General features: G+C 42.7%; 1 protein-coding gene across 1 annotated transcript in view; it reads right to left on the reverse strand.

Moving 5' to 3' along the window:
- Positions 1 to 26,655, reverse strand: part of RALGAPA2 (Ral GTPase activating protein catalytic subunit alpha 2) — a 4,189,194-nt gene that overhangs the window by 3,680,499 nt on the left and 482,040 nt on the right. The window contains exon 6 of the mRNA XM_044060158.1: positions 17,835 to 18,012. Coding sequence (XP_043916093.1) covers positions 17,835 to 18,012 — 178 coding nt within the window. The remainder of the gene's footprint in view (positions 1 to 17,834; positions 18,013 to 26,655) is intronic.

Here is a 26,655-nt window from a genome sequence, read left to right on the forward strand (position 1 = left end):
TCCAGTCGCTCTCTTGCAGGTATGGCATGATGGACTGTAGAGTGACCATCCAGAACTTTTCTATGACAACTGACAGGTTCAGGATGGAGAGGTCCAGAATGGGCCTTAAGTCCCCCGTTTTCTTTGGCACCAAAAAGAACCTGGATTAGAAGGCCTATCCGGACTGATCTGGGGGGACTGTTTCAATGGCTCGTTTTTCTAGCAGCTTGGAAATTTCCTGTGCTGCTGCCTCCCTTTGCGTGGGTAGAGATTCAGAGACACTATGCCATCGCAAATCGGGGCAAACTAAATCTGGGAATGGAAGACAAGGGAGGTGGATTATGGGTAAGGGAAAGAGTCTGGAGCTCGGAGAGGATGCTTGTAATCTTTGCTGGTTCGGATCCGTATTCCTACAGGTTGAAGATCAAATGAAGTAAACTACTTCAGATCAACAGGTTGCAGAAAGCTACTATAAGCAAGAGATGCGTACAATATTAATTTAAATAAGGCATTGAATAAGTAGGGATTAATCAGAGATAGTACAGGGGACAACGCCAGTGCTCTTAAAAATACTGTTTGCTGCCTTTTTTGAAGAGACTTGAAGGGTCAAGGGTAAGGTTAGATGGAAGTGAATTCCAAGTTTTACCACTGAAGTTGGCAAACAGGTAGTCGCCGGCTGAGTTAATGGCTTTGTGGGTTTGGACCAGCAGTTTATTGAATGATGGTAGTTGCCTTGAATTATTATATGGCTTTATGATATTTTTGAGTGCTGGAGTTTTTTCAGAGTGGTACAGAATTTTGTGTGCTACTAAGTAGGCTAGGCAGTTCTAGCCACCCGAGAAGACAGAGGTTTTGACAGTGATGTGTCCTGTATGTTGAGCCTATGACAAGTCTAGCAATATTGTTGTAACAGTGAGACAGCATACTAAGTTCAGTTTTGCTCAAATTGGAGAGCATGGGGAGGCATATAGAAGGGTAGAGAAAAGGTGTGAGTGGGCGATTGCAGTCCTAGCTAATGGAGTTAGAAAAGGTTTGCTTCTATATAATGAGCCAAGCTTCTTATTAATGTTTTTTATAGTTTTATTGATATGCAGATCAAATTTGAGATTGTCCACTATTACTCCTAAAAGCTTAGGATGGTCATCATGAGAGATAGAGGTACTGTTGTTGGATGTTAGTGAGAAGGAAAATGGGGTGGATCTACTGGTGGGGGTAGAGAGGAGTACAGTTTTGTTGGGATTTAACAAGCGATGGTGATTAGAGAGTCAAGTTTCAACTGTGTTAAATGTGTTTTGTGTTAAGGTTTTCAGATCTAAAGGGGAGGAGGCCGTACAGATAAGGGTAGAATTGTCTGCATATTGAATGCAAGTTGCATCAGGAATGGCAGTATGAAGATTGTTGATGAAGATAGAAAAGAGTAGAGGACCTAGAATAGAGCCCTGAGAGACACCAAGGGTGAGAGGTAGCAGGGTGGTCAGTTTATCCTGCCATAACACAGCCTGTTGTCTGCCATTCAGATAGGATAGGAACCACCGAATAAGCATGGTTATCTAGGGAGATGGATTTTAGAGAATGGATGAGTAATTTGTGGTTGACCACATCAAAGGCCATTGACAGGTCTAGAAATAGGTCTGAAGATAGCCTGTTGTTGTTCCTATTTTGGAATATGGTATTTGTAAAAGAAAGGAGGATGGAGGTGGTGCTGTGATGTGGCCTAAAGCCATGCTGAGAGTTGGCAAGCAGACCGTTCTGAATGAGATAGTCCATAAGCTGCCTATGAACGCACTTTTCCATTAATTTGGCTAGTGGTGAGAGAATGGCAATGAGTCTGTAGTTGGACAGTTCTGTTGAACTTTCACCCTTGTGGAGTGGGATAACATGGGATATTTTCCAGATTGAGGGGATAGTTCCATCAGTTAGTGTTCTACTGATTAGGAATATACCTAACCAAACCCTTCTAAGCAAAGATCCAAAACCTTCAAGACTTTGTTGCATACTTGGGAGACTACAAACATATCCCCCCATCGTGTCTTTGTGAACTGCTTATCCAATCTCTCTTCCCAACCCTTTCTAACCTCCTCTGATTGATTTTTATAGTTATTGTGCTATATTCTACATGCTCTACTTATTATTCCTTTTTTAACAGCAGTTTCTGTTCTGGATTCTACTAAAAACTCTACCAGTGCTGGTCTTTCGCTTAGGATCCCCCTATTTCTTTCTTTGCCTATACGCTGATATCAATCCTTAACAGGGAAGGCAATCTCTATCCTGCAGTCCAAATAAATTCTTGGCCACTTCCCATTCTATTACCTTTCCTTCTATGAATATTTGCTCCTAATACACCTTGGTTCCTTTATCAGTTTTCTCCAATAAATTCCAGCCCCTTTTTGCTTATCTGTGTCTATCCCTAATTGCAGTCGTCCCTATCAGCAGAATCTCCATTCCCATGTTGGCTTAGTTCTTAGAATACTTTCTGCTACTAGGTTATTGTTATTCTCCTTAACGATCTGCAAGCAAAATCCCAGTCTATCCTTGTTTCTTGAGTTTCCTCCTGTTTCATCATCATCCCTTTCCCACTTTGAATTATAGGTTTCTGCTTCTGCTATGTATAGGAGCCTTAATGTGTAGCTCTGAAATACCCCTTCAAATTTGGTAATCCCAAAATGACTTGTTCAATTGGAAGAATCGGCGTACCCCACTTGACTAGTGCCATCTTCCCCTCCCAGATAAAATCCTTCAGCTCTTTATTAATTGCTACTCATAAATTCTCCTCTGATTGGCAAAAATATGTCTGGCCTGTATAAAAAACTAAATGGACCTAAAAACACTAACTCCATGTATTTTGATATCCATATCCATATAACAGAGCTTCCAATTTCTCAGCTTTTGCATTACCTTTTGTTTAGTCTCTTCCCGCATATCCTTAGCTGCCACACCAGAATTCTTTTTAATCCATACTCCTAAATACGTCACTTTATCATGTCCAAATAAATATGGACATTGCTGAACCAATTCATGTCTGGGTACCTAATTTACAGCTAATGTCTTTGTTTTAGCTTCATTAATTTTGTATCCCGAAAAGATACAAAACTGCCTCAAAATGTTCCACAACACTGAAATGGCCTTTTCTGGTTTTATCAGGTATAAAACATCATCTGTAAATACAGCCAGCTTTTCTTGACTACCATATCAATTACATCCTTGAATTTCTGAGTCTCTTCTCTCCCAATGGTTCTAAATATAGAGCAAATAACAAAGGGGAAAGAGGAAACCCCTGCCTGGTTCCTCTGCTCAAAACAGAAATTATCAGAGAGGAAACCACCCACATTAATTTTCACTTCGGATTCCTTGTATATCCTCCTAATCAACCTTATAATTTTATCAGGAATGCAAATGCTTCCATTACCTTGCTCAAAGTCCCAGCTTACTCTGTCAAATGCTTTTTGTGCATCAAGACCTAGCAACAAGTGGTATTTTCTTACATTCAGCTTCCCTCTCATCATCAATGTTATGTTAATGTTGTCAAATGTCTGTCTCCCCATCCATAAAACCACACTGATCCATGTTTATCAATTTTGGCATCGTCTTTGTCATTTGTTTAGCCATTATAGGCAAACACTTTATAATCATGGTTTAGAATTGAAATGGGTCTGTATGAGGCTGGATATGATGAGTCTTTACCCTCTTTAGTTATTACAGCCACCACCGCTTTCTTCCAGGAAGTTGGTACTTTTCTTCTTAAAATACTGTTAAACAAAACCTTCCAGCTCTTAACCATTTTTCCCTCCTAGCTTCCAAACCTCCACAGGGATACCATCTATTCCTGGGGACTTTCCTGTTGACTGTTTATACATCACCATTTTTATCTCATCTCCTCCTGTCCTATTAGTAATTGAGCCTCATCTGCCTCTAATTCTGGCATATTTCATTCTTTCATTAACATTTCCATTTGTACGTTTTCTTGATCTCCATACTTCTCTGCTTTATATGGACTCATAAAATTTCTGAAATATTTCTAGTACCTCTACAGGATCTCTTATCTTCCTTGAATAGGCTCCCTAAGCTTGGTGACAACCCTTTTTACGTTCTGTTGCATGAGCCGTTGCACTAAACGTTTTTGTGCTCTGGCAATATTATCAAAAACAGTTGCTTAACAGCAATCTTTTTAAACTCATGCATATTATCTAGGTAATCCTTTATTTTCTGCTTAGCGCTCTGCAATTGCTCCTCTTCTTGTTCTGTAAGATTCCCAGCTTGTATTTATTGTTGATCAATGTTTTCATATTATGTCTAATCTGGTACAATTATTTAAACTATAGTTGTTTTTTGTATTATTTTAAAGACTGCAAAATTATTGCTCTTAAAATGTTCTGCAATACTTACCTTTTCTCCCCAAGCCTCTGCTAAAAACAGGCTCCTACCAAGTCAGACTTCACGGTAATCAAATGCCAATAAATTAATAAATGTCTGGCGTGGTTTAGTGAGCAACCATACTATCTTAGTGTATGGTTTGATGCCATGATATATGCTGTCAGAGGCCACGCATGTCCCTGAATGTTGAGGGAACAGAAACTGGGGTGGAAAGACAGAGAACCCCAATCACAGACTTAAGGAGGGACCTTCACCAATTTGCAGATACTTTAGAAACATGTCTATTATATTCTAAGTGTTTCTTAAACTTGGCTAACTGCAAATTCTTCAAATGGTTATGCTGTCAGAGGAAAGAATGACACTATGAAAAAGTAAACAGTCCAAAAGGCTCAATTCTGATAGAGGTAAAAGAGTTGCTGATTTATGTAGCTCAAGAAATGGTACTGATATTAATGAGGTTATTATGTGGACCAGTGTCAAAGTGGAAGGCAATGCAAGCTTTAATGAATATAGGGCACACACTACTTGTTAATATGTTCACCAAGACATTCAATAGAAAACACAAACACTGCAGATATATTCCTAGCCTCCACGAGTCCATTACTTTGACAGTCTTCTAGAAAAAGAGCTGCATCACGTGGCATGCAATTTCACATATAAACATTTATCATGTTAATAATTATTTATAATATTTATTCAATTTATTGATCTGTTTGGAATTAAACTTTAAATTAAGATAAATATTTATTTATACATCAATTAACTGGTTTAAGATGTGCGCAGTGATTGGTCCTTGATTGTTGTTTGGGGCCAAATTCAGTATTTATATGGAATACAGGAAGTTCATAAGTTTATTTTATGATGAAGTTCCAGAAAGAATAATAAAGGAACGAAAGTGCTAATTTTTGGTGTGCCTTATTGCCGATGGCATCAGGATGCTACATCCATTTTATTTTTAATTAGTGTGTTTTTGAATTTAGTGAACACGAGTTTTAGTTTGGTTCACATATAAACATATTTAAAGATATTAAACCCCATATACTGCAATTTGGTTACGAAACACACTTGCTTTATATTTACTCTATGAGGCAGCATGCCCTAGGTTATGCTAATATAATTATCTTTTAATTTCAGACAAGAGCTTTGTTTGTTTACATCAATAAATGCAATTTTCATTTTTTTGCTCTGGGTATATGGTCTTTTTTTTTTTTGAACAGCTCTTGCTCCACTGCAACTTCTTTATTTATTTGCATTTATTTACCGGGAAATTCCAACTGGACACGGGTCCTTTTTCAGTGGAGGCCCAGGGAGAAATGTTCCACAGAACAATAAATGAGCAGCAGAGTACATGTAGAACAATTGAACATACATACAATAGCAAATACATACTGCGGCAAACATTAACTATACATACAATATGAAACATAGTAATGAACAGATATACCAATATCTAGCTAAAGGCTAGGAATAAAGGTAGGATGTATATACAAATAGTACCAAGTTCAAACAGATACTGTTCTAAACTCATATACCTAAATTTTATATACAAATATTGCACTAAACTCAAACAGATATAAAGCAGAAGCTCCACACAAAGGTGGAACAAGCTAGAAGGGCTAATGGAATGGAAGGGAGAGACAGAGGAGTAAGAGAGGAGACTGAGTGAGTAGTATATGTGGTAGTGAGTGGATGCTAGGTGTAAGTCAGTTGGATATGTATTTGGAGTTGAGATGAAGTGTAGTAGTTAAGCATGTTATAACAGGTCTGAGAGATTGAGTAAGGAGGGAAGTGGAGGGTAAAGGATGAGCCAGAGCCTGCAGAGGAAGGAATTAAATTATCAGATGGTGTGAGGCAGGGTGGCTAGTGGAGGGGAGAGGAAGGGGAGGTAAAAGGAGGATTACTAGTTGGGACTGGTGCATGGGCATAACCAGAGACTTTTAAGTGAGTTTTTAGTGCAGTCTTGATGTGATTGTAAGAAGGTAGTGTTGTTATGGGGGGGGGGGGGTTGTTCTATAATCTGGATATGATACAAGAGAATAGTGCTTCTCCCGCTGAGTTCTTGAGTTTGCTCACTAGAAGTAGATTTTTGTCACTGAGGCGTAGAGGTCTAGCGGAGCAGTAGGGCTGGAGAAGGTTTTGAAGGGATGGGACTTTAAGATGGTGGTTTACTAACTTGTGGACAAGGGAGAGTTGATTCAGGTGAAGTTGAGGGAGTTCAAGTCAGTCAAGTTCTCTTAAGTGAGATACAGTGGTGGCTGCGATAAGATGCACCAGTGGCAAACTTAGCAATTTTACTGTAGCAAGCCTTGAGCTTGTTTAGGTCTGTTTGTCTAAGGTAGGTAAGTATAGGAGAGGCATAGAGTAAAGTGGAGATTAGGTGGGAACTGGCAGCACAAATTCTGTCTTGGTGAGGAATTGTTTGTTTCTGTACAATACACCTAGTTTTTTCTGAACCTTTTTTTATGGTAAAAGGATGTGAGTGTCAAATCTGAGATCATTATCAATCTCAACATCAAGTAGTCTGGTGTGTTCTGTTGGGGAGATGACAGTATTGTCTTTGGCTAGAATATTTAAAGTGGGGGATAATTGGGTTAGATTTAGTGGACTGGAAGATAAGTTTAGTCTTGCTCAGACTGAGTAACAACTGGGCATTAGATAACCAGTTTTCTACAGATGAAAAGGATTCCTGTGTGATCTTGTGAAGTTCAGGTACAGTTGGGGCTAAGCAGATGAGGGTGGAGTCATCTGCATACTGTATAAGAGAAGCATGCTTGGTGGCTGTGACTAGATCACTGGTGAACAGTGAGAAGAGTAGGGGACCAAGGATGGAGCCTTGGGGAACACAGAGTGTTACAGGAAGTCAAGGAGATAGGTCAATATGCCTGACAAATGATTGTTGTCGGCCAGTTAGACAGCTGTGATACCAAACACTAGCTGATTGGGAAAAGGATAGGCTAGTGAGAACAGAGATTAGTAGTTTGTGTGAGACCATGTCAAAAGCCTTGGATAGATGCAGAAATATAGTAGAGTAGATCAGGCCATTATTTTTATGATGAAGGATAGCATTAGTATAAGAGAGCAAGGCGGTAGTAGTGCTGTGGTATGGCCTGAAGCCATGCTGGGTTCTGGAGAGGAGGTTATTAGCTAAGAGGCAGTCTAAGACTTGAGAACGGATGCACTTCTCAAGCATCTTGGAAAGTGGAGAAAGGATGGCTATGGGACAGTAAAGTACAGTTTTGTACCTACCATAAATGTAGATGTTCAAGTGTAGACACTGCTGCAGTCATTACACTTGGGTTATCCTGCCGTCAGGCGGTTCCCCAGCCGGCCCGAGTTCCAAAGTCTTGGTCCGGCGTCAGTTGCTGTCGCCTCCTCCCTGACGTCAGTGCGACAGGGGTATACAAGATGCAGCTGACGCCATTTTCTTCAGTTTTTCTTGCCCCAGATGTCAGGTGCCCCCAAATAGGTAGGCAATTTAAATTGTTAATAAAACATACATAAGAAATGCAAACAACATACTTTCAGCTACCAGCAATTACTCCCCATAGGTAGTAAAAGGTAGAGGAACTAAGTACGTACTAGCGAGTAAGAGGGGAAGGAGGGAGGGTGACCTGGACTGCAGCAGTGTCTACACTCGAACATCAACATTTATGGTAGGTACAAAACTGTACTATGTTCATCGTGTGACACTGCTGCAGTCATTACACTTGGGTAGAATCCCAAAGCTGAGGTAGGGTGGTTGGTTCTATAAGGCATTAGGGGTGGCTATAAGGCCCTGCAGCACTGCAGAGATGAAGCCAGCTCTGGATTTAGAGTATAGAGGCAGATGGTAATGCTTGGTGAAGGTATGCACCGAACTCCATGTTGCTGCTTCCAAAATATCCTTGGTAGGTACTCCTCTGAGGTAGGCAGTTGAAGTGGCTGTTGCCCTGGTGGAGTGAGATCTAATGCTGTTAGGCACAGGTTTTCCATGGTGCGTATAGCAGAAACGTATGCAATGTCCTATCCATTTGGAAATAGTCTGTTTTGAAATAGCTTTTCCCAGTGCTGCTGCAGCATATGCTACCAATAATTACTCAGATTTTCTGAAAGCTTTGGTTTTGTCCAAGTAGAAGCGTAACTGCCTGTGAATGCCCAATGAATGCAGTAGTCTTTCCCCTTTATTCTGTGGTTTTGGATAAAAAGTAGGCAAGTGAATGGTTTGGTTTAGAGAGACACTTGAAACCACCTTAGGCATAAATGTAGGGTTAGTTCTTAAGGACACCCTGTCCTGGTGGAAAATGAGGAAAGGTTCCACTGCCATTAGTGCCTGTAATTCTGAAACTCTTCTTGCAGAAGTTATTGCCAGGAGCAGAGCAGTTTTCCAAGAAATGTATTTTAATTCTGCTGTGCTAGCTGGTTCAAAAGGAGGTAAAGTTAATTTTTCCAAAACAAAGTTGAGGTCCCAAGTTGGAGTAGGTGCTCTACAGGGCGGTCTTATGTTTTTAGCCCCTCTGAGGTACTGTTTTAGCAAAGGATTAGAGAAAATTGGTGGATCCGTGTTGTAATGTGCAGAGATGGCACAGGCGTGGATCTTGATGGATGAAAAGGAGAGGCTTTTGTCCAGCATCTCAGTCAAATATTGTAGTATCTGAGGAATGTTTGGCACAAGAGGATCAAGGCCGTGAGCCTGGTTCCAGGCACAGAATCTCTTCCATTTATCCGAGTAAGCTTTCCTGGTACTAGGCCTTCTGGCCTCCAGAATGACATCCATAACTGCTTTGCAGAGAGGCATTGCTTGCGTGGCTAGGGAATCTTCCATGCAGCTAGGTTTAGTGTCTTTAGCTGGCTGTGGAGTAACTGATTGTTGTGCTGAGATAGCAGATGTGGTATTTGAGGCAAAATCCAGGGTGGTCCTTGTGCTAAGTTTTTTAAGATTGGGTACCAGTGCTGGCGTGGCCAGTCTGGTGCAATCAGGATCATTTTTGGCTCTTCTTGCCTGGCTTTTATGAGTACCTTTGGGAGAAGAGGCAGTGGTGGAAAAGCATATACTTGTAGGTTTGTCCAGCTGAATGAGAGGGCATCCACTTTCCATGCTTGCGGATGGTAACTCCTTGTGCAGAATTTCTTTAGCTGGCAATTCATTGGGGAGGCAAACAGATCTATGTCCGGGCTCCACCATTTCTTTGTTATCATTCTGAATATTTGAGGATTCAATTCCCATTCATGGGGATCCATGTCATTTCTGCTTAAGTCGTCTGCCAGTGTGTTTTTCTCTCCTGGCAGGAACTGTGCTTGTAGATAAACTTGATAGTTTATAGCTGTGTTCCACAAGGTCATGGCTTGTCTGCAGAGGGGGTAGGAGTGAGTGCCCCCTTGCTTGTTTATGTACCACAACTGTGGTGTTGTCTGTCTTTAGTAGTAGTTGTCCTGGATGTAACAGGTCCTTGAAAGCTATAAGGGCATTTTGTACAGCTAGCATCTCTTTTTGATTGATGTGAAGATGCCTTTGTTCTGCGGGCCACTTGCCCTGAATACATTTTCCTGCCATGTGTGCACCCCAGGCGTAATCCAATGCATCTGTTGTCAGTGTTTGCCTGGCTGTGGGTTGAGTGAAAGGCTGTCCCTCGTTGAGGTGACAAGCTTGAGCCCACCATCGAAACTCCTGTTGAAGGCAAAGTATTAGTGGTATAACTGTTTCCAAACTTTGACAGTGTTGAGACCATACATTCTTTAGGTACCATTTTAGTTTCCTCATATGCAGTCTGGCATATGGAATTAGTAGTATGCAAGATGCCATGAAGCCCAAGGCCTGCAGAAGTTTTCTTGCAGGGAGTTGGGTCTTTGCTGCCATCAATTGAAAATATTGTGTCAGTTGTCCTTGCTTGTATGGCGTGAGATAAGCCATCTGGGCCGTTGTGTTCAAGCTGGCACCCAGGAATATTATCTCTTGTGAGGGCACTAGTTTTGATTTCTTTTCGTTTACTGTGTACCCCAGGCAACTTAATAACTTTTTTACAAACGCCAGATGCTGTAGAAGAATGTCCTTGCTCTCTGCTTGAATCAGGCAGTCGTCCAGGTATGGGTAAATTTGAATTCCTTTCTGTCTGCAAAATGCAATTACTGGTGCCAGGCACTTTGTGAAGACCCTGGGCGCAGTAGATAATCCAAAGGGCAGTGCAGAGAATTGATAGTGCATTGGACCAGCTAAGAACCTGAGGTATCTTCTGCAGTTTTGTCTGATAGGGACATGCAGGTATGCCTCCTTGAGGTCCAAAGTCATGAGCCAAGCTTGCTTGCCCAGCATGGGAAGAACCTGCTGTAATGTCAACATTTTGTATTTCGGAACATCCAGGTAAGTGTTTAGTGAAGAAAGATCCAGAATGGGCCTCCAGGCTTTGTCTTTTCTGGGAACCAGAAAGAGTCTTGAGTAAAATCCTTGCCCTTGTTCCTGTGGTGGTACCTTTTGAATAGCTCCCATGTTCATGAGTGCCATAATTTGTTTTTGGGCCTCTCCCATTGATTTAGTGGCAGATTTGGCATTCCTTTTAATCTTGGCAGAGTGTGAAAGTGGAACCTGTAACCTTTTGAAATAATATTGAGAACCCATTTGTCTTGGGTGATCATATGCCAATTGTGATAAAAAAGTGCCAGTTTTCCTCCCAAAGGGGCTGCCAAGAGTGAGTTGTTTGGCAGCTGGAGTGGGAAGTCATTGGGGCTGTTTTTATATGGTTGGTGCCTGTCTTTCCCCTTCTTTCTGGCCTGATGCACCCCATTGTCAAGGCCTGTAATGACCTTATGGTTGACCTCTACCTCTTGGCCGTCTGTATCTGCCCCTTTGAGGTCTGTCATTAACTGGAAAGGACCAATTCTTTGTTGGCCAGTTTCTACTAAATCGAGGAGGCTGAACCTGTAAGAAATCCTTCACTGTTTGCATAGATTTTGCCTTGTCCTCCATTTTCTTTAATACCTCTTCTGCCTTAACTCCAAATAAAACATCCTGCTGTAAAGGTGCATCCAGTAATTTAGCTTTAACATGATCTGGTAACGTATGTTCTTTTAACCATGCATGTCTTCTAATGACAGAGCCTGTAACTGCTGCTCTGCATGAGGCCTCTAAAGAATCAAAACCACATTGCAAAGTATGCTTTCCCACTTGTTCAGCGGCATGCAATAAATCCTGCATTTCTTTAAAATTAGGAGGATCTGTATCTGGAAGCATTTTTTGTTTCAACTGAGACATCAAAAATTGCTGATATTTTAGCATGTGAAACTGGCAATTTAAGGCTCTCATTGCTAAAGTTGCAGATGTATATACTTTCTTTCCCCATCTGTCTAGTGCTCTGGAATCTCTGTCAGAGGGAACTGGGTTCTTTGCTGATGAGGCCTTAACCCCTTTTGGTCCCCGAGAAATAGTTTCAGGATCAGCAACAGGGCTTTTATACAGAAATTTGTGTGAGTCAGGGACTCAGTAATATCTGTCCGGTTTAAGTGGAGCTGGAGATAAGGAATCAGGATTTAAGCTGGATTCAGTGTACACATCATCCACAATATCTAGCACTGGCAGAATAGCCAGGGGTCTGTGTTGAGGTAATAATAGGAAGTCTCTGAGCCTTTTCTTGGATTCTGAATAATCCTGGCCTTCCCACAGGGAATGCTCCCTCATGGTATGTAAGGTTTCCCCAAAGGAGTAGTCCTCAGGCGGAGAGGCTGATGGAATAGATTCCTCAGCATCAGAATCCTCCATAAGGGGGTAAAGAATATCCCAGGTCTGAGGATGAATCTGAGGAAATGGACCCCTGGTCAGATGAATCATAATCTGCATCCTGTCTAGGCCTTTTATCGGGTGGGGGATGGGAACCCCTGATCAGTCAGAGTGATTAGGTCTTCGGCCATTTTGAGCATTTGTTTCTTAGGCATGGAGGCCTGTCCTGGAGAATGCTGTACTTGTTTCTTAGTTTTTAAAGGGGGCTTTGACTTAGAAGAGGGTTTAATGCTTAGCTGAGTAGGTCTGAAGACACCCTCTGAAGCTGCGGGTAAGCTCAGGTACTCCGGATCCCTCTGCAGGATCGGTTTTGGTCTGCTGAAAAGCTAGTGCGTTCGAAGGCCCAGCCATCTCCACGTGGGGTCAGGGGTGGCCTGTGGTTCTGCAGAAGCGGTAGTCAGGGGCTGCGAAGACGCCTCACTGAAAACCGGAAAACCGGTGACTGGCCTTGAAGAGGCTTCGTCGTCAGTTTTGGGCCTCGGATGCCTGTCCTTGTCTTTGCGCTTTTTATGAATACCGGTCGTCGAAAGTTCCGACGGCATGGTATAGTTAAATTTTCTGCCAAAGTAATGTCAGGCAAAATCAAACCGACGTTTAATAGTGCGCTTATTAAACCTAGCACAAAACCGACAACCAGTAACGTCGTGGTCTGGGCCTAGGCATGGGATACAATAAGAATGGAAATCCTTATGAGGTATTTGCTTCCCACAAGAAATACAGTTATTAACTTCTACTGACATCGGTCTGAGGCAAGAAAAAGTTTCCCCAATGGGGTACTTAGCTTTGTAGAAGACTTCGGTTCTGGATTCGTAATGAAAATCTCAGGAGTTGGCCGACCGGCACTTGCAAACTGCTTTTGCTTCGGGCACCGCACAGCAAGAAAGACTGAAGAAAATGGCGTCGGCTGTATCTTATATACCTCTGTCGCACCGACGTCAGGGAGGAGGCGGCAGCAACCGATACCGGACCAAGACTTTGGAACTCAGGCCGGCTGGGGAACCACCTGACGGCAGGATAACCCAAGTGTAATGACTGCAGCAGTGTCACACGATGAACATCTGGAAAGTTCAGTGGAGGAGACACCTTTACGAAACAGAATGATGTGGGATATTTTCCACAGTGTGGAGACAGCTTTCTGATGAGGACAGATTAATTAAGACAGCGACTGGTTAAGCTAGGGCTTGTGTTGCTATTTTTAGGTATTCAGAGGGGAGATTTTCAGCTGCACGTTTTGTAGGCTTAAGTTTCAACAGAAGTTTTTTTTTATATAGGAGGTAGGCACTGATGAAAATGAAAAGACTGTAGGCAGACTATTGGTTTTGATGTAGGGAGGGTGGGTAGAGGGCTGTGTTGTTTAGTCAAAGACAGAACAGTTTCAGTTAAGTGTTTACTGAATGAGTCAGCAATACTGCTGGAGGAAGGGGGAGTGGTAGGTGTGGGGGGGGGGCCTACTTTGCCTGGGTGGAGAATGGAGTTTATTGTAAACCAGAACTGCTTAGGGTTGTGATGGGAGGAGTTTAGGGCAGACGGATAATATTGGGTTTCATCTTCTTTTATTTGCTTTTTGACCTTGTTGCGCAACTCTAGGAATGACTGTCTAGAGGAGAGGGTTTTTGTTGAGCACCAGTGCTCACAGGCCTTCTCTCTGATATTCATTAGTACCCTGGTGCTTTTTTGTAGCCAAGGGGAGTACTGTGTTTTGATTCTGCCATTTCTTATGGGGGCATGTTTGTTTAGGAAGGTGCTATTGAAGAAGTGGATGGCTTCATCCAGCTTAAGGTACTTTAGTGGTGTCCAATCACATTTTTGAAGGGATGAGATAAAGAACAGACAGTTAAAGTTTACCCTATTTCGGATCTGTCTACAGATAATGGGTTTAGCACAATTTAAGTGGTGTCTCAGAAGGAATGCTGGAGTGTGGTCACTGAGGCTGTCTGGTAAACAGCCAGCTAAGTATGAGCGAGGGTCTTTATTAACTAATATCCAGTCGAGAGTAGTATGTTTGTGCACAACTGAAGAAGCCTCTCTCTGCAACTTCCATCACAATTCACAACATTTCTTTTCCTCTGACAGTACTGTTTGTGACAATTCTGGCTGCTCTCTCTCCTCAAATTTCACTGCATCTACCCTGTATAAATGTTAGCAAATTCTCATATACAGCTTCTCACATTCCCCAAACAATACAGGAATTTTGTTTGGTTTTACCAAGTACTTCAGATGCAGGCAACACACTTTCCCACGTCTTCTACCACATCTACCTTCAAAAACTGTAGACTTTTGGAATTTCTGTCATAGCAGCATTTTTATCACTGCAGATACCATTCCAAGATTTCCTTTTTTTCTATTTATTTTCAAACATTAACAATGTATTGGACGCAAGTAACCTGTCATTCAACCTTTTGTCCATTAAGTATTGAGCTGCTGAAAGACAAAGTCCCTGCGAATGAGCATTCCTAACTCCAAAACTGCAAGATGACAATTCTCATCATTTGCTACAGAAGTCATAGCCTTCCATGTGACCATACCAATTAACAGGTCCATAGCAGAAAAATACTTCCCACCAGTGTGGAAAAAAATCCTACATTATCATGCCACTGCACAAAGGCAGCAGATCTACAACGTTTAACTACAGACTAATATCGATTCTCTCCCCCCACTTCAAAATAGTACAAAAATGCATCCTTATGCAGGTGATGCAATACCCAACCTCAAATAACCTGCTCTTAAAACACAACACTAGTGCTTTACTGCATTTTACTATTGTAACAAACCAACACAGAGACAACGGCCTGCTTGTGACCGCCATGTTATTAGCTTTGTCAAAGACATTTGATACTGTCTAGCACCAGCAACTGCTCATTAAACTCTCCTCAACAGCACTTTCACAAAACTCCTTGTCATACTTACTTAGTTACCTATCTGGAAGGCAACAAGCCATTAAATGGCAGCAAATATACTCATCCTTTCATAGGTTCAAAGGTAGGTACTAGACTATCGGCCCTGGGGCCTATATAAGCCTAGCCAAAAAGTTTCCCTGGCTGTCGCCACCCAAGAAAATTATTTGCCTGTGCCACTGTCGAGCAGAGCCACAGAAGTGATCCCCGGGGAGAATTTTCTATTTCCCATCCAGTCATCAAGGTTTTTCTTAAAAAGGGCCAATGACAAGCTTTGCGTGACATGAATGGGTAGTTTGTTCCAGAATATGGGAAGTGCCTGGGACAGGAATCTATCCCTCCAACATGTTCTGTTTACTGTGGTGACACAATGTTTAGGTCCCTGGAGCGAGTGGTTCGGAGAGACTGGGATTTCTTTAAGTGTAGCATGTCCAACAGCTCTGTGTTTGACATAAGCTTTGCATGTTAGGCAGAGATCGCCTCTGAGTAGGCGATATGCGACGGAGTAGAGCTGGAGTTTTTTGAGACGGTCTGCATATGGCATCTGTTAGTCCAGTAATCCTCTTTGTGAGGTATTTCTGTGGCCTTTCCAATTGTTGTACGGGTCTTGTGAAATACATACCTAACTGGGCATTGTACTCTATAATGGCTCTGATGAAGGATGAGTAGAGGAACAATGACCTCCTTTTTTCTAGAGGAGAACCCTTTTGTGATGAGGTGTGCCACACAGAAGGATTTCCTGACTACTCTGGCAAACTGGTTATCAAAGGAGAGACTACTGTCCACCTGTGTTTCAGTTACTACAAGTGTCACTCAGGGCTCTATCCTGGGTCCTCTCTTATTTAATTTATTTAATAATTACCTCCACTCACCATGCTACTTTAGTTCAGTATGCAGATGACGACACTAATATGTGCAGCCTCAACAATAAATAAGCTCCAAGACGTTACCCAGAAATCTTTCTTTTCTGTAGCAACCTGGCTCAAAGAATCAAACCTCCTACTCAAACCCAAGGAAACCAAATTAATGTTTTTTACCTCAAAAGTTGCCAAAATCAAAAGCAATCTTTAGCCATAAAGTCAGCAAATACTGTCATTGAAACTATAACTCGCAGTAAACTCCTAGGTGTTACAATATATGGCAATCTCAAATATGACGAGCATATACTGCACACCAGAAACTAGGCTACTTTTATAGGCTCAATGGATTCCTTACAGATACTGAAAGAAAAACTCTAGCCACTACCTTCTTACTGACAACTTTCTTATATGCCGCTCCTATCCTAACAATATTTAACAATACTCAAAGAAACTTGCCTCCTGCCACAATAAAATAGCTAAATTTGTCACAAGTCTCCCTCATAGGGCCCATCAATGTTATAGTTTAAAGCAAATAAACTGGCTTGAACTGCACAACTACCTAACATATTCACAAATAACTACAGCCCACAAACTCAATCATCCAGAAAAAATGCCCTGCACTAAAAAAACATTTTACTGTCTGGCAAGGGACCTCTGTTCTAATATCAAATTCTTACTACTCACATATAAGTTAAACAATGTTGCAGGAGACTCGTCTACTCCCAATATCTTGCTAAACACGGGGATAGTATCCCCAAACAAATAAAACTATCTGACAAACTCAATAATTTTAAAACACTTCTTAAACATCTTAACCAGTCTGGGTCTTGCACATGCTCATCACCAGGTTAAGACTTTGGGATCACCATACAATACTTTCCAAATTCTCTCAACTTCTCAATGAAACGACAAAACAATTTTTTATACATAACTGCAGCCTGCACAACCCACTAAGTTGAATGTGGGCTTTCTCTAACTTTTAATCTTAGAATGTACAAATTTAACTACTGTATGTGTACAAATATAAATAGAAATTAACTACTCTGTGTTTAACTGGGACCAAGTATAATGCAATGTAAACGAATGGAGTTTTTCTTCCCAGTCCTCCAGTGAAAATTGGTATTACCCAGTCGGACTTTTCCGGTAAACACAAAAAAAGAAAAACAGTATTAAACAAAACATTTCCAACATACATCATTTTCAGAGTCATTTTGGCCCTTCCAAAAAAAGTCTTTGGTCTCCCAAACTGAGAAACACTGCAGGAGAAGAGAGAAAAATGTGGCACCTGGCAAAATGCAAGAAATCGACATAATTCAAGACAGCCTTAGCCTGGGACAAAATGCCATTCATTTTGGAGGAGCCTTACCCTGGGATAAAATGCCATTCATTTTGGAGGACATTTACTACACTGATAAAATAAACTTCTCAGTTTAAGAAATGAGCAGCTTTAACTTATGCCTGACCATACTTATGCCAATTTAAACAAAATAAAATTTTAGGGTAACTGATTAACAGTGTACGCATTTACTTAAATTCCCATATAACTACTAACACCTTAACCTTTAAAACAGCAAATTTCTCAACAATTTGCTGCTTACATTCATTCATCCTTTTTTCTTCTACATGACAATGAGGCTGGTATTGGTTAAGGTGACCTTACAGAAGCAAGGTGCAGGGTTTGATTCTCACATGGAATAACTGGCTAGTCTTAAAATGGCTCACGAGGGCAGTTAGCCTAGTACTAATATATGAACTTCTGAACACTCTTGCTTACACAAACACTCACTTGTGCACTATCATGGACGTGCTCACAGACACACGCACACACACATGCACACACACACGCACACACGCACAATCATCCCAATACTAAAACGTGCACATTATAACATTTTCACTCAAAAGACATTGCTTATACTTAACATGTATCCACAATTATTACAGTGAATCTGCTACTGAGAGAATGCTACTCCAAATTCTACTAACCATCGGGCAAGTTAGAAGAAGGGTTAATAAGCACGTCCAGTGTGCAAGGACCTTTTGATGAAATAGTTGCAGGAAAGTCTGGAACAAGGCAAGCAAATATCAGAAACTGTTCCTCACAGCAGTTGTTTTGCAGGGCTTGGATCCAGAGGAGAAACAATCGTATTCCTTCACATCTTATCTGCAAAAGATAAGCAAACCATTTTAATGATGAAATGTGATATCAGCACAGAGACTTTAGGTCAGAAAGGAAAGTACAGTTGTGCAGAAACTTACTATAGATGTTTTTTTAAGCACAATCCCTGCTGTAGCAGTGCAGACTCCTGAGACTCTTGATGCAGAAGGCCTAACTTCCAGAGCTTCTCTCTCTTCTCCCTCTGGACAGATGTCCTTCCAACTGGACAAGCCTATGGTAAATAGGAATATCCACTTATGTTACATTCACTTATCTCTCCCACATCAGTATCATGGAGAGTGGTCAGAAGCAAGAGCCACAGCTATTCAGGTGGCATACGGCCCCCAAGGCTGGAAGCCCAACCAGAAAGAGCCCCAAAGTTCCCCTGGCAGATACCTGGGAACAGGTGACTGGGTACCCAACCCAAACCTAGAGCTTCAACAGGCAAGAAAAAGCAAAGGACCAGAGGAAAGGACTATATGACTGCAACAATGAATATACTTTAAAATGTAAAATAATGTTTAAGTTCCTACATAACTGTATTATGCTTGTTCTTCATAATGTTCACTGTTGCAGTAGTGCCAACTCTTGAGAAGATTTTCAGTGCTTATGACCAGTGGGAGACAGGTTCTCAGAAGGTATTGCAGTAGCCATTGCAAAACAGCTATGTCAACATCTTCCCAAGTTACAATACGTTTGGAAAAGGTGCAGAAAGATAACCAGTTGGCTGCAAATACAAGGAAATCATGCCCCATAAAATGGAAAACACGCTCTCTTTGGTGCTAGAGAGTGAGGCCCTGAATCCTAACCAATCTTCAGTGCACCTTCAAACCTTTTAAAATTAGGATCGTCTTGTACCTCTCAGAAAGTTTACATGCAACTTCCTTGTATTTGGCTTTCTAGCCTTGCTTAATACAGCACACATACTCTCAGAAAATATGCCTAAATGAAATGAGAGACAGATCATCTAAGCTGTCACCCTTTGGGTATTCAGGTTGGGAATGTATGATTGAACTCCATTTTGGTTCAAGGAAGTCATATACAGAAATTGTGGAAGAGGGTCCCATCCTTCCTATGCTCAGTTAGAGGAAGTATGAGCAATATCACAGTCAAAAGGATGTTGTGAGTTGTATTTTTGTCTTGACATCCTCTACCTTCTTAATACCCTAATGAGAAGAATATGGGAGAAAAAATGTAAAGAAGAATAATGGGAGAAAAAATGTAAAGAAACAATTACCCAACTTGCAGTATCTGTTAGTCAAGCCATTGAAGCTTTTGTAGTCCTTTACTTTCTAGAGAAGTAAAAAAGAACTTGTGTTCTTGCCATAACGTTCCATCTGTGTTGACGACCATCATTCATTTATGATGGATGGGTTTCGGTTCCGTCCTCAGAACCGACATGGCCGATAAACAAGCTTGCGCCAGCCAGAAACTCCCGAGCTAAGGTTACTCATAGTGCCCCTCTCCATCTCCTCAGATCGAGTTTGCCCACAAGGATAAGAAAATGGAAGCTTTGTCTGAGCAAATGCCCTATCATGTAACCAGGACCAAGTCCGAACCTCCAGGAGTCTTTTGAGGGGGTAGGAAGGTGGGAAGTCATGAATGAAGATCAACACCACAGATGGAATGTTATGGTAAGAACATAACTTGTTTATCTGATGTTGTTAATCTGCATTCATTCATTCATGACGGATCGGACAGAGTCCCTAGCTAATTTGTGTCCCAGAAGGCCCTATGGAAGGCCATTTCTGAGCACCATTGAGCCAAAAGGATGCTCTTCCCCTGGAGATCATGTCCAGTTTGTAATGAGTGATAAAGGTATGAGGGGTAGCCCAAGTGGCTACTGCAGGAAATGTCATCCATAGAAGCTGTGAAGTAGCGACAGATCTGGTTGAATGCGCCTTGATTTGAGTTGTTAAACGCATTTGATTTTGTTGATAGACAAAGGAGATGCAGTTTCTCAGCCATTTTGCTAAAGTGCCTTTGGAAACGGATTTTCCTAACTTGGGTCCTGAAAAAGACAAGAACAATTGGTCAGATTTTTGGAAAGGTTTTGTCGTAAGTAGAAACGTAATTGTTTATGTACACCCAATAAATGCAAACAATATTCTCCCTTATTAGAAAGGTTTGGGAATACTGGCAGGTCGATGGATTGATGAACATTAGATTCAGAGACAACCCTGGGTAGAAAGAAGGGGTTAGTCCGAAGAGATACTCTTTGTGAAAGACTATGTAGGGACATTTTACGAACAAGGCCTGTAATTCTGATATTCTTCTCGCCGAGGTAATGGCTACCAAGAATAAAGTCTTCCAAGACAAGAATTTTATATCGCAAATAGCAGCAGGCTCAAAGGGATGAGGAGTCAAAGTTTGCTGGATCAGCGACAGATTCCAAGGTTCAATGAGCTCTTTGAAGGGTGGTTTTATATTCATGACTCCTTTCAAGAAAGTTTTACAGAGACGGTGAGATATTAAACAGGAATCTTGGAAACCATTATGGAAGTTTGAGATGGTTGCTAAATAGACCTGGTTCATAGAAGCTGAAGCTCCTGAATGGAGTAAGGTTGATAAACACTCCAACACTGAATTAATAGGGGTTAGGAAGGGGTCCTGCCCATCTTCGAGACTAAAACACAAATGTGTTCCATTTACTTTAATAAATTTTCCTGGTGTATGGTTTATGGGAAGCCAAAAGTATCTTTCGTACAGCGAAAGATAGGTCATTCTGCCTGGCAATTACCGGAAGTGGAGATACTAAGCTGTCTGCTTGAGGCTTGATAGGTTTGGGTGGATCAATCTCTGTGGGTGTGATAGTAGTCCTGGAGTTGGATCCAGAGTCCAGGAGCGGTGAACCAGATGAGAACAAAGGAAGGGAAACCAAACTTGTTGGGGCCAATAGGGTGCAATGAGGATTACTTTGCTTCTCAACCGAAGTGCTTTCTTTAGAAATTGCAGAATCAGAGGAAAGGGAGGGAAGGCATAAAGCAGTCCCCGGGGCCAATCATGCAGTAGAGTGTCCCTCAGGGACTCCCCCTGAGGGGGGATTAGGACAAAGTAGATGCTGCATTTGTGGTCAGTAGGAGACATGAACAGATCGCAGCATCCTAGCGAAGGAAAACCTCCGTCACTACTTTGGGATTGATAGACCACTCATGAGGCAGGAGAATGCATCTGCTTAGCTTGTCCGCAATTATGTTGGAGTCCCCGGGAAAGTGCAAAGCTAACAGAAAGCTATTGGAGATTATCGCCCATTGCCATACTCTCATGGCTTCTCAACACAATTGGTAGGATCTGGTTTCCCACGGTTTGTTGATATACCACACGACTGACATGTCCAAATGGATAGCAATTGTCCCCAATGGGAGGGCACCAGAAGCACTGCACTCAGTTCTAGGACACTGATCTACAAACTGGCTTTAAGGGGGGGGGGGGCCAAGTGCCTTGGATTGTTTTCCCTGAAAATGCTCCCCCACCCCATCAGGGATGCGTCCGTGGTCACTACGGCCTTGGGCTGAGAGCTCCATAATTTTTAGCTTCATCCACCAATTCTGATCCTGCTTGCAGCAGCTCATTATGCGGATTGTGTGGGACATAGAATGTGTTAATAGGGACCACTGTGATGCTAGGAGACACTGTAGTAATCTCATATGGAGTCTTGCTAGGGGAACTATTGTGATCGTTGCTGCCATTAATCCTAGCAGTTGAAGGACTTAACGAGCTGGGACTTTGTCCTCAGAGTGTGTCACTCAGAGTTGAGATCTTAGTCTGTGAAGCATGTGAAGAGGAAGAGTGACAAGGCAAGACCTTGTGTCGAATGTTGCTCCTATGAACTTTAGGTTTTGAGTAGGTACTAATTTCGACTTCTCTTCATTTATTGAGATCCCTAAGAGCTGTGCTAGCTGTAGGGTGTAGTGCAAGGCGAGAAGCAGTAGATGCTTTGTGGGGGCGGTAAGGAGCCAAAAGTCTAGATATGGAAACATCCGGAATCCTTGCAGTCTCAAGTGAGCTGTTACCACTGCCATATATTTGGTGAACTCTCTGGGGGCTGTGGTGAGGCCAAAGGGCAGCGCTCAGAATTGGTAATGATTGGCTCCCAGCTGGAAGTGGAGATATCTCCTGGTGCGTTTGTCCATTTTTATATGGTAATACGCATCCTGGAGGTCTATCAAGCACATCAAATCATCTTTTTCCAGAAACGGAAGGATAGACTGAACCGTGGACCATCCGGAATTTAGTCTGTTTGACTAACTTTTTTAGGATGCTGAGGTCTAAAACTGGCCTCCAGTCCCCTCTGTTTTTTGGCACTAAAAAGAACCTTGAGTAAAATCCAGATTCTATTTGGTCTGGTGGGGCTGTCTGGATGACACTCTTAGAATTTCTTGCGCTGCTGCGTCCCTCTGACTGGGTGGAACATTGGTAATTCGCCTTTGTGGCCTCCATTAAAGATTGAAGGGGGTGTGATAACCTCTGGTAATTATCTGTACCCAATAATCTGTTGTTATTGAATGCCAGGCTAAGTGATGCAGAGAGAATCGTCCCCCGACTGCTTCCAGAGGCAAGCAATCAGACCGCTCTTCAGGAGCGCTGGTAGGGTTGTCCAGAAAAGGAATCCCTGGACCGCTGGTTATGCAGCCCCCCTCTGCCTCGGAGGGGGGGTGTCTTCCTGACGAGGCCCCCCTCTGTCCCGGGGGAGAACTCGCCACATGGGTCACAAAGGCCCTTGGGATTTCTTAAACCACATCTTTCCATTTCTCTGATTCTTCGTGTAGGATCGTTGGGGAGTGGGAAAATGTATGCCCACAGCAGATAGGGTCTTGCCATCCTTCTCATAGCTGGCTAGTGTGTCTTTAACTTTTGGACCAAAGAGAGAGGAAAGATCAAGAGACACATTGACATCTTATGGCAATACCTGCAGCCGCTGTGCAATCAACTGCATGGACGAGTTATATATGGATTCCAGGGTGGTAAGGTGTGAGTCAACTTTGTCATGTACCTCATCCAACACTGCTCCTGCTAAGGTTCCTGAGAGTTCTGTGATCAGGTCTCTTTGGAGACGGGTAAAATGTGCCAAGTAATTCAATGACCATATGGCAAAGGTCAATGAAGCATAAACCTGCTTCCCTAGTCTGTCCATCATCCAAGACTCCCTGTTTGGAGAATGGACAGCAGGACTCTCCTCTGCAAGTTCTTTCCTTGTGGCCACCACCACCACCATAGTATCCAATGCCAAACCTTTTAACAAATGGGGCTGGGGGAGAGTATTTTGTCCAGTCTCCAGGAGATTGGCTCAATGGTGTCAGGGGCCTTCCAGGGACACTGCACTATGAGCTTAACCAACTCATCCTCAGGCGGGGTCACCCAGGAAGTAGAGGGTCAAGCACAGAAAGCCTGCAAGAATACAGATTCCTCAGAGGAAGGGTTGGTGGGCTTCCAGTCACCCCTCTGTAACAGGATCTCCAGTACGTCTCCAAAGGAGACGTACTCAGGGGGCGACCATGGGGACCCTTCCCCTCATCATAATCTAGATCTTCGGTGAGAGATTCCTCAAGGGAATTAATGTGCTTCCTCTTGCACAATCTCTTATTGGGTGGATCTTCAGTGGGAACATCTGAAGAAGACTCCGAAGAGAGGGTGACCTGCGGTAGGTTATCTTGCTGCTCCTGTGCCGATGTCCCAGTGTAGTGGACTATGTCAGCAATGAACCAGAGGACATGTATATGTGACATTCTGGCGCCGAAGCAGCCAACTGTGAGGCTGCCGAGGTGAGTGCGCTCTGCATAACCCGGAAGGCAGGCCCGTCTGAAGAGGCATGGTTGCCAGAATTGAAAAAGAACCTCAGAACCAAGGTCACACCCCGCTCCCACAAGCCCACATCCAGGAAAGGAGCCATGAGAGGATTCATCATCATCATTATCATCATCATCAGCCACCTTTTCCCCCATTTTTCTACATGGGGTCAGAGTATCATGTTAACTGTCGCCCAACTCTCTCGATTCAGTGCCACACTTTTGCTTTCTTCAACACTCATGCCTGACTTTCGCAGATCTTCTTTCACACAATCCATCCACCTCTTTGCTGGATGTCCTCTCTTCCTCAACTTCTTCCTGTTTGTCCCAAATCTTCCTCACCAGATTGTCTTCTGCTTGTGTCCAAACCACCGTAATCTGTTTTCTTTGATCTTTTCTGCAATTAGAGCTACTTTGGCTTCTGCTCTTATGTCCTTGCTTCTTCGTCTGTCCCATAGTGTGCATCCTATCACTTTCCTCAGGCACTTAATTTCCATCACCTCTAGCTTCTTCAACTGTTCTGCCTTTACTGCCCAGGTTTCTGTACCATACAGTAGTACTAGTCACACTACTGTCTTGTACACTTTACTTTTCAGCTTCTTTGGCATTCTTCTGTCATACACTACACCTGATACTCTATGCCAGTTGGCTGCAGACCCTTTGATTCTAGCTCTGACATCTTCATTCAGACTACCCTTCTCCTCAACTACTTCTCCCAGATACTTGAAGCTGTTTATCTGTTCCACTATCTTCCCTTCTATCTCTATTTTCAGCTTCCTCTGATTTCCCCAATTTGCTGCCATTACCGCCGTCTTATCAGTGCTTAGCTTCATCCCATGTGCCTTCAGATTTGCATTCCATTCTCCTATCCTTTGCTGAAGTTCTAGCTCAGAATCTGCCTTTTACTGCCACATCATTTGCATACAGCAGCTTTCTTGATCCAGTCTCTCCAACCTGTTTGCTAATGTAGTCCATCACCAGTATGAACAGCAGTGGGTTCGGAGCTGAACCCTGATGTACACCCACACCCACTGGGAACCCCTCTGTGATGCCGAAGACTGTTCGTACTTCAGTCATTGGGTCCTTGTACATAGCTTGCACTAATTCTACCAATGTTTCTGGGACTTCAAACCACTGCAGTGCTGCCCAGATCAGCTTTCTTGGGACCTTGTCATATGCTTTCTCCAAGTCTAGGAATGCCCAAGTTGGACTCTCTCCTCATCTCTAGCTTCTTTTTAAGTATCTGTCTCAATGCAAACATTGGGTCAGTTGTGCTGTATCCTGATCTGAATCCAAACTGCTCATCTCCCATCTTACATTCTACTACTCTGCATATCCGTTTATCAATCACCCTCTCCAAAACTTTCATGCAATGTGATAGGAGTTTGATGCATCTGTACTGCTCACAGTTGTGGATGTCCCCTCTGTTCTTGTACACTGCCATGAGTATGCTTATTCTCCAGTCATCTGCAATACGCCTTTCTCTCCACACTGCTATCAGTACCCTCAGGAGCCATTTCTCCCTTATCTCACCCAGCATCTTTATCATATCTGCTGTGACCTCATCTGAGCCTGATGCTTTCCCTGACTTCATCTTCCTTAGTGCTCTTACTTCTTCTAGGGTGGGCTCCTCTTCTTCTCTTATCGTAGGCTGCTTCTGGGGCAGTACAGCTTCTGTGAGGTTTTCTTCATTCAGAAGCTGCTGGAAATACTCCTTCCATCTGCCATTGATGCCCTCCGGGCTGGTGAGAAGGTTGTTCCTGGCATCCCTTAAGAAGGGTGTCTGGACTATCTTCTTTATCTTTCTGTCTTTGCCTTGCAACCTGATATAGTTTCTTTGTGCCCCTTACTGAGTCACTTTCCAGAAGTTGGTGCAGTGCCTCCAATGCCCTATTCTTTGCTACTGCAACTTCTTTCTTAGCTTCTTTGTTAGCAGACCAGTAGTCCTTCCTAGCCTGGTCAGTCTTTTCTGTCTTCCACTTTTTCCTACACCCCTTTTTTCTTTTAATGACTTCCTGGACTTCTGCATTCCACCATCAGCTTTCTTATGTACCTTATTTCAATACCTGGCTTGGCCACACATCTTTTCTGTAGTCCTATCACATGCGTTTTTTTAGGCACTGCCTTTCTTCTTCAACTCCACCTATTTCCTCCTCTTCTTGGGGTGCTAGAGCCCTGAGTAATTCCTTGAACTGTTGTACTTTCTCTCCAGTCAACTTCCAGGTCTTCAACCTGGTCTCTGTTGACCTTAGAGCCTTCTCTGACCACTGCTTGCAGTTGATTGTGGCAACTAGTGGTTTATGCTGTGGACCAACTGTTTCACTGGGGATGATTTTGCAATCATGTATTATGCCCCAGTGCCTTTTCCGTACCAAGAGGAAGTCTACCCGAGTTGCATGTTGACTACTCTTGTATGTGATCTTGTGACCGTCTCTCTTTCTGAACCATGTGTTGGCTAGTATCAAGCCATTTGCCAGACAGAAGTGTAGAACGGCTTCCCCTTCTTTATTCCTGTTGCCCCACCCATGTGGACCCAAGAAGTCCTCATATCCTGTTCTGTCTGTCCCGATATGTGTATGTAAGTCACCGATTATCAACACCAATTCATGTTGTCCTGCTTTATCTAGTAGGTCCTGCAACTGCTGTCTGAATGTACTCTTCTATTTATTTATTCATTTATTGCATTTGATTACCGGGAAAGTCCACTGGGCCTGAAGAACCCATTTTCAGTGGAGGCCCAGGGAGAAAAGCTCCACAATTACATACAGACAAAACAAAAACAAAAAAATCAACAATACAGGGTTTATAAGCCAACATTAGCATATAAACTACAGTTGTGTACACTTACCATAAATGTAGATGT

This window comes from Protopterus annectens, chromosome 1.part2 (genome assembly GCF_019279795.1).
Source record: "Protopterus annectens isolate FY-2018-M chromosome 1.part2, PAN1.0, whole genome shotgun sequence".
Lineage (NCBI taxonomy): Eukaryota > Metazoa > Chordata > Ceratodontiformes > Protopteridae > Protopterus > Protopterus annectens.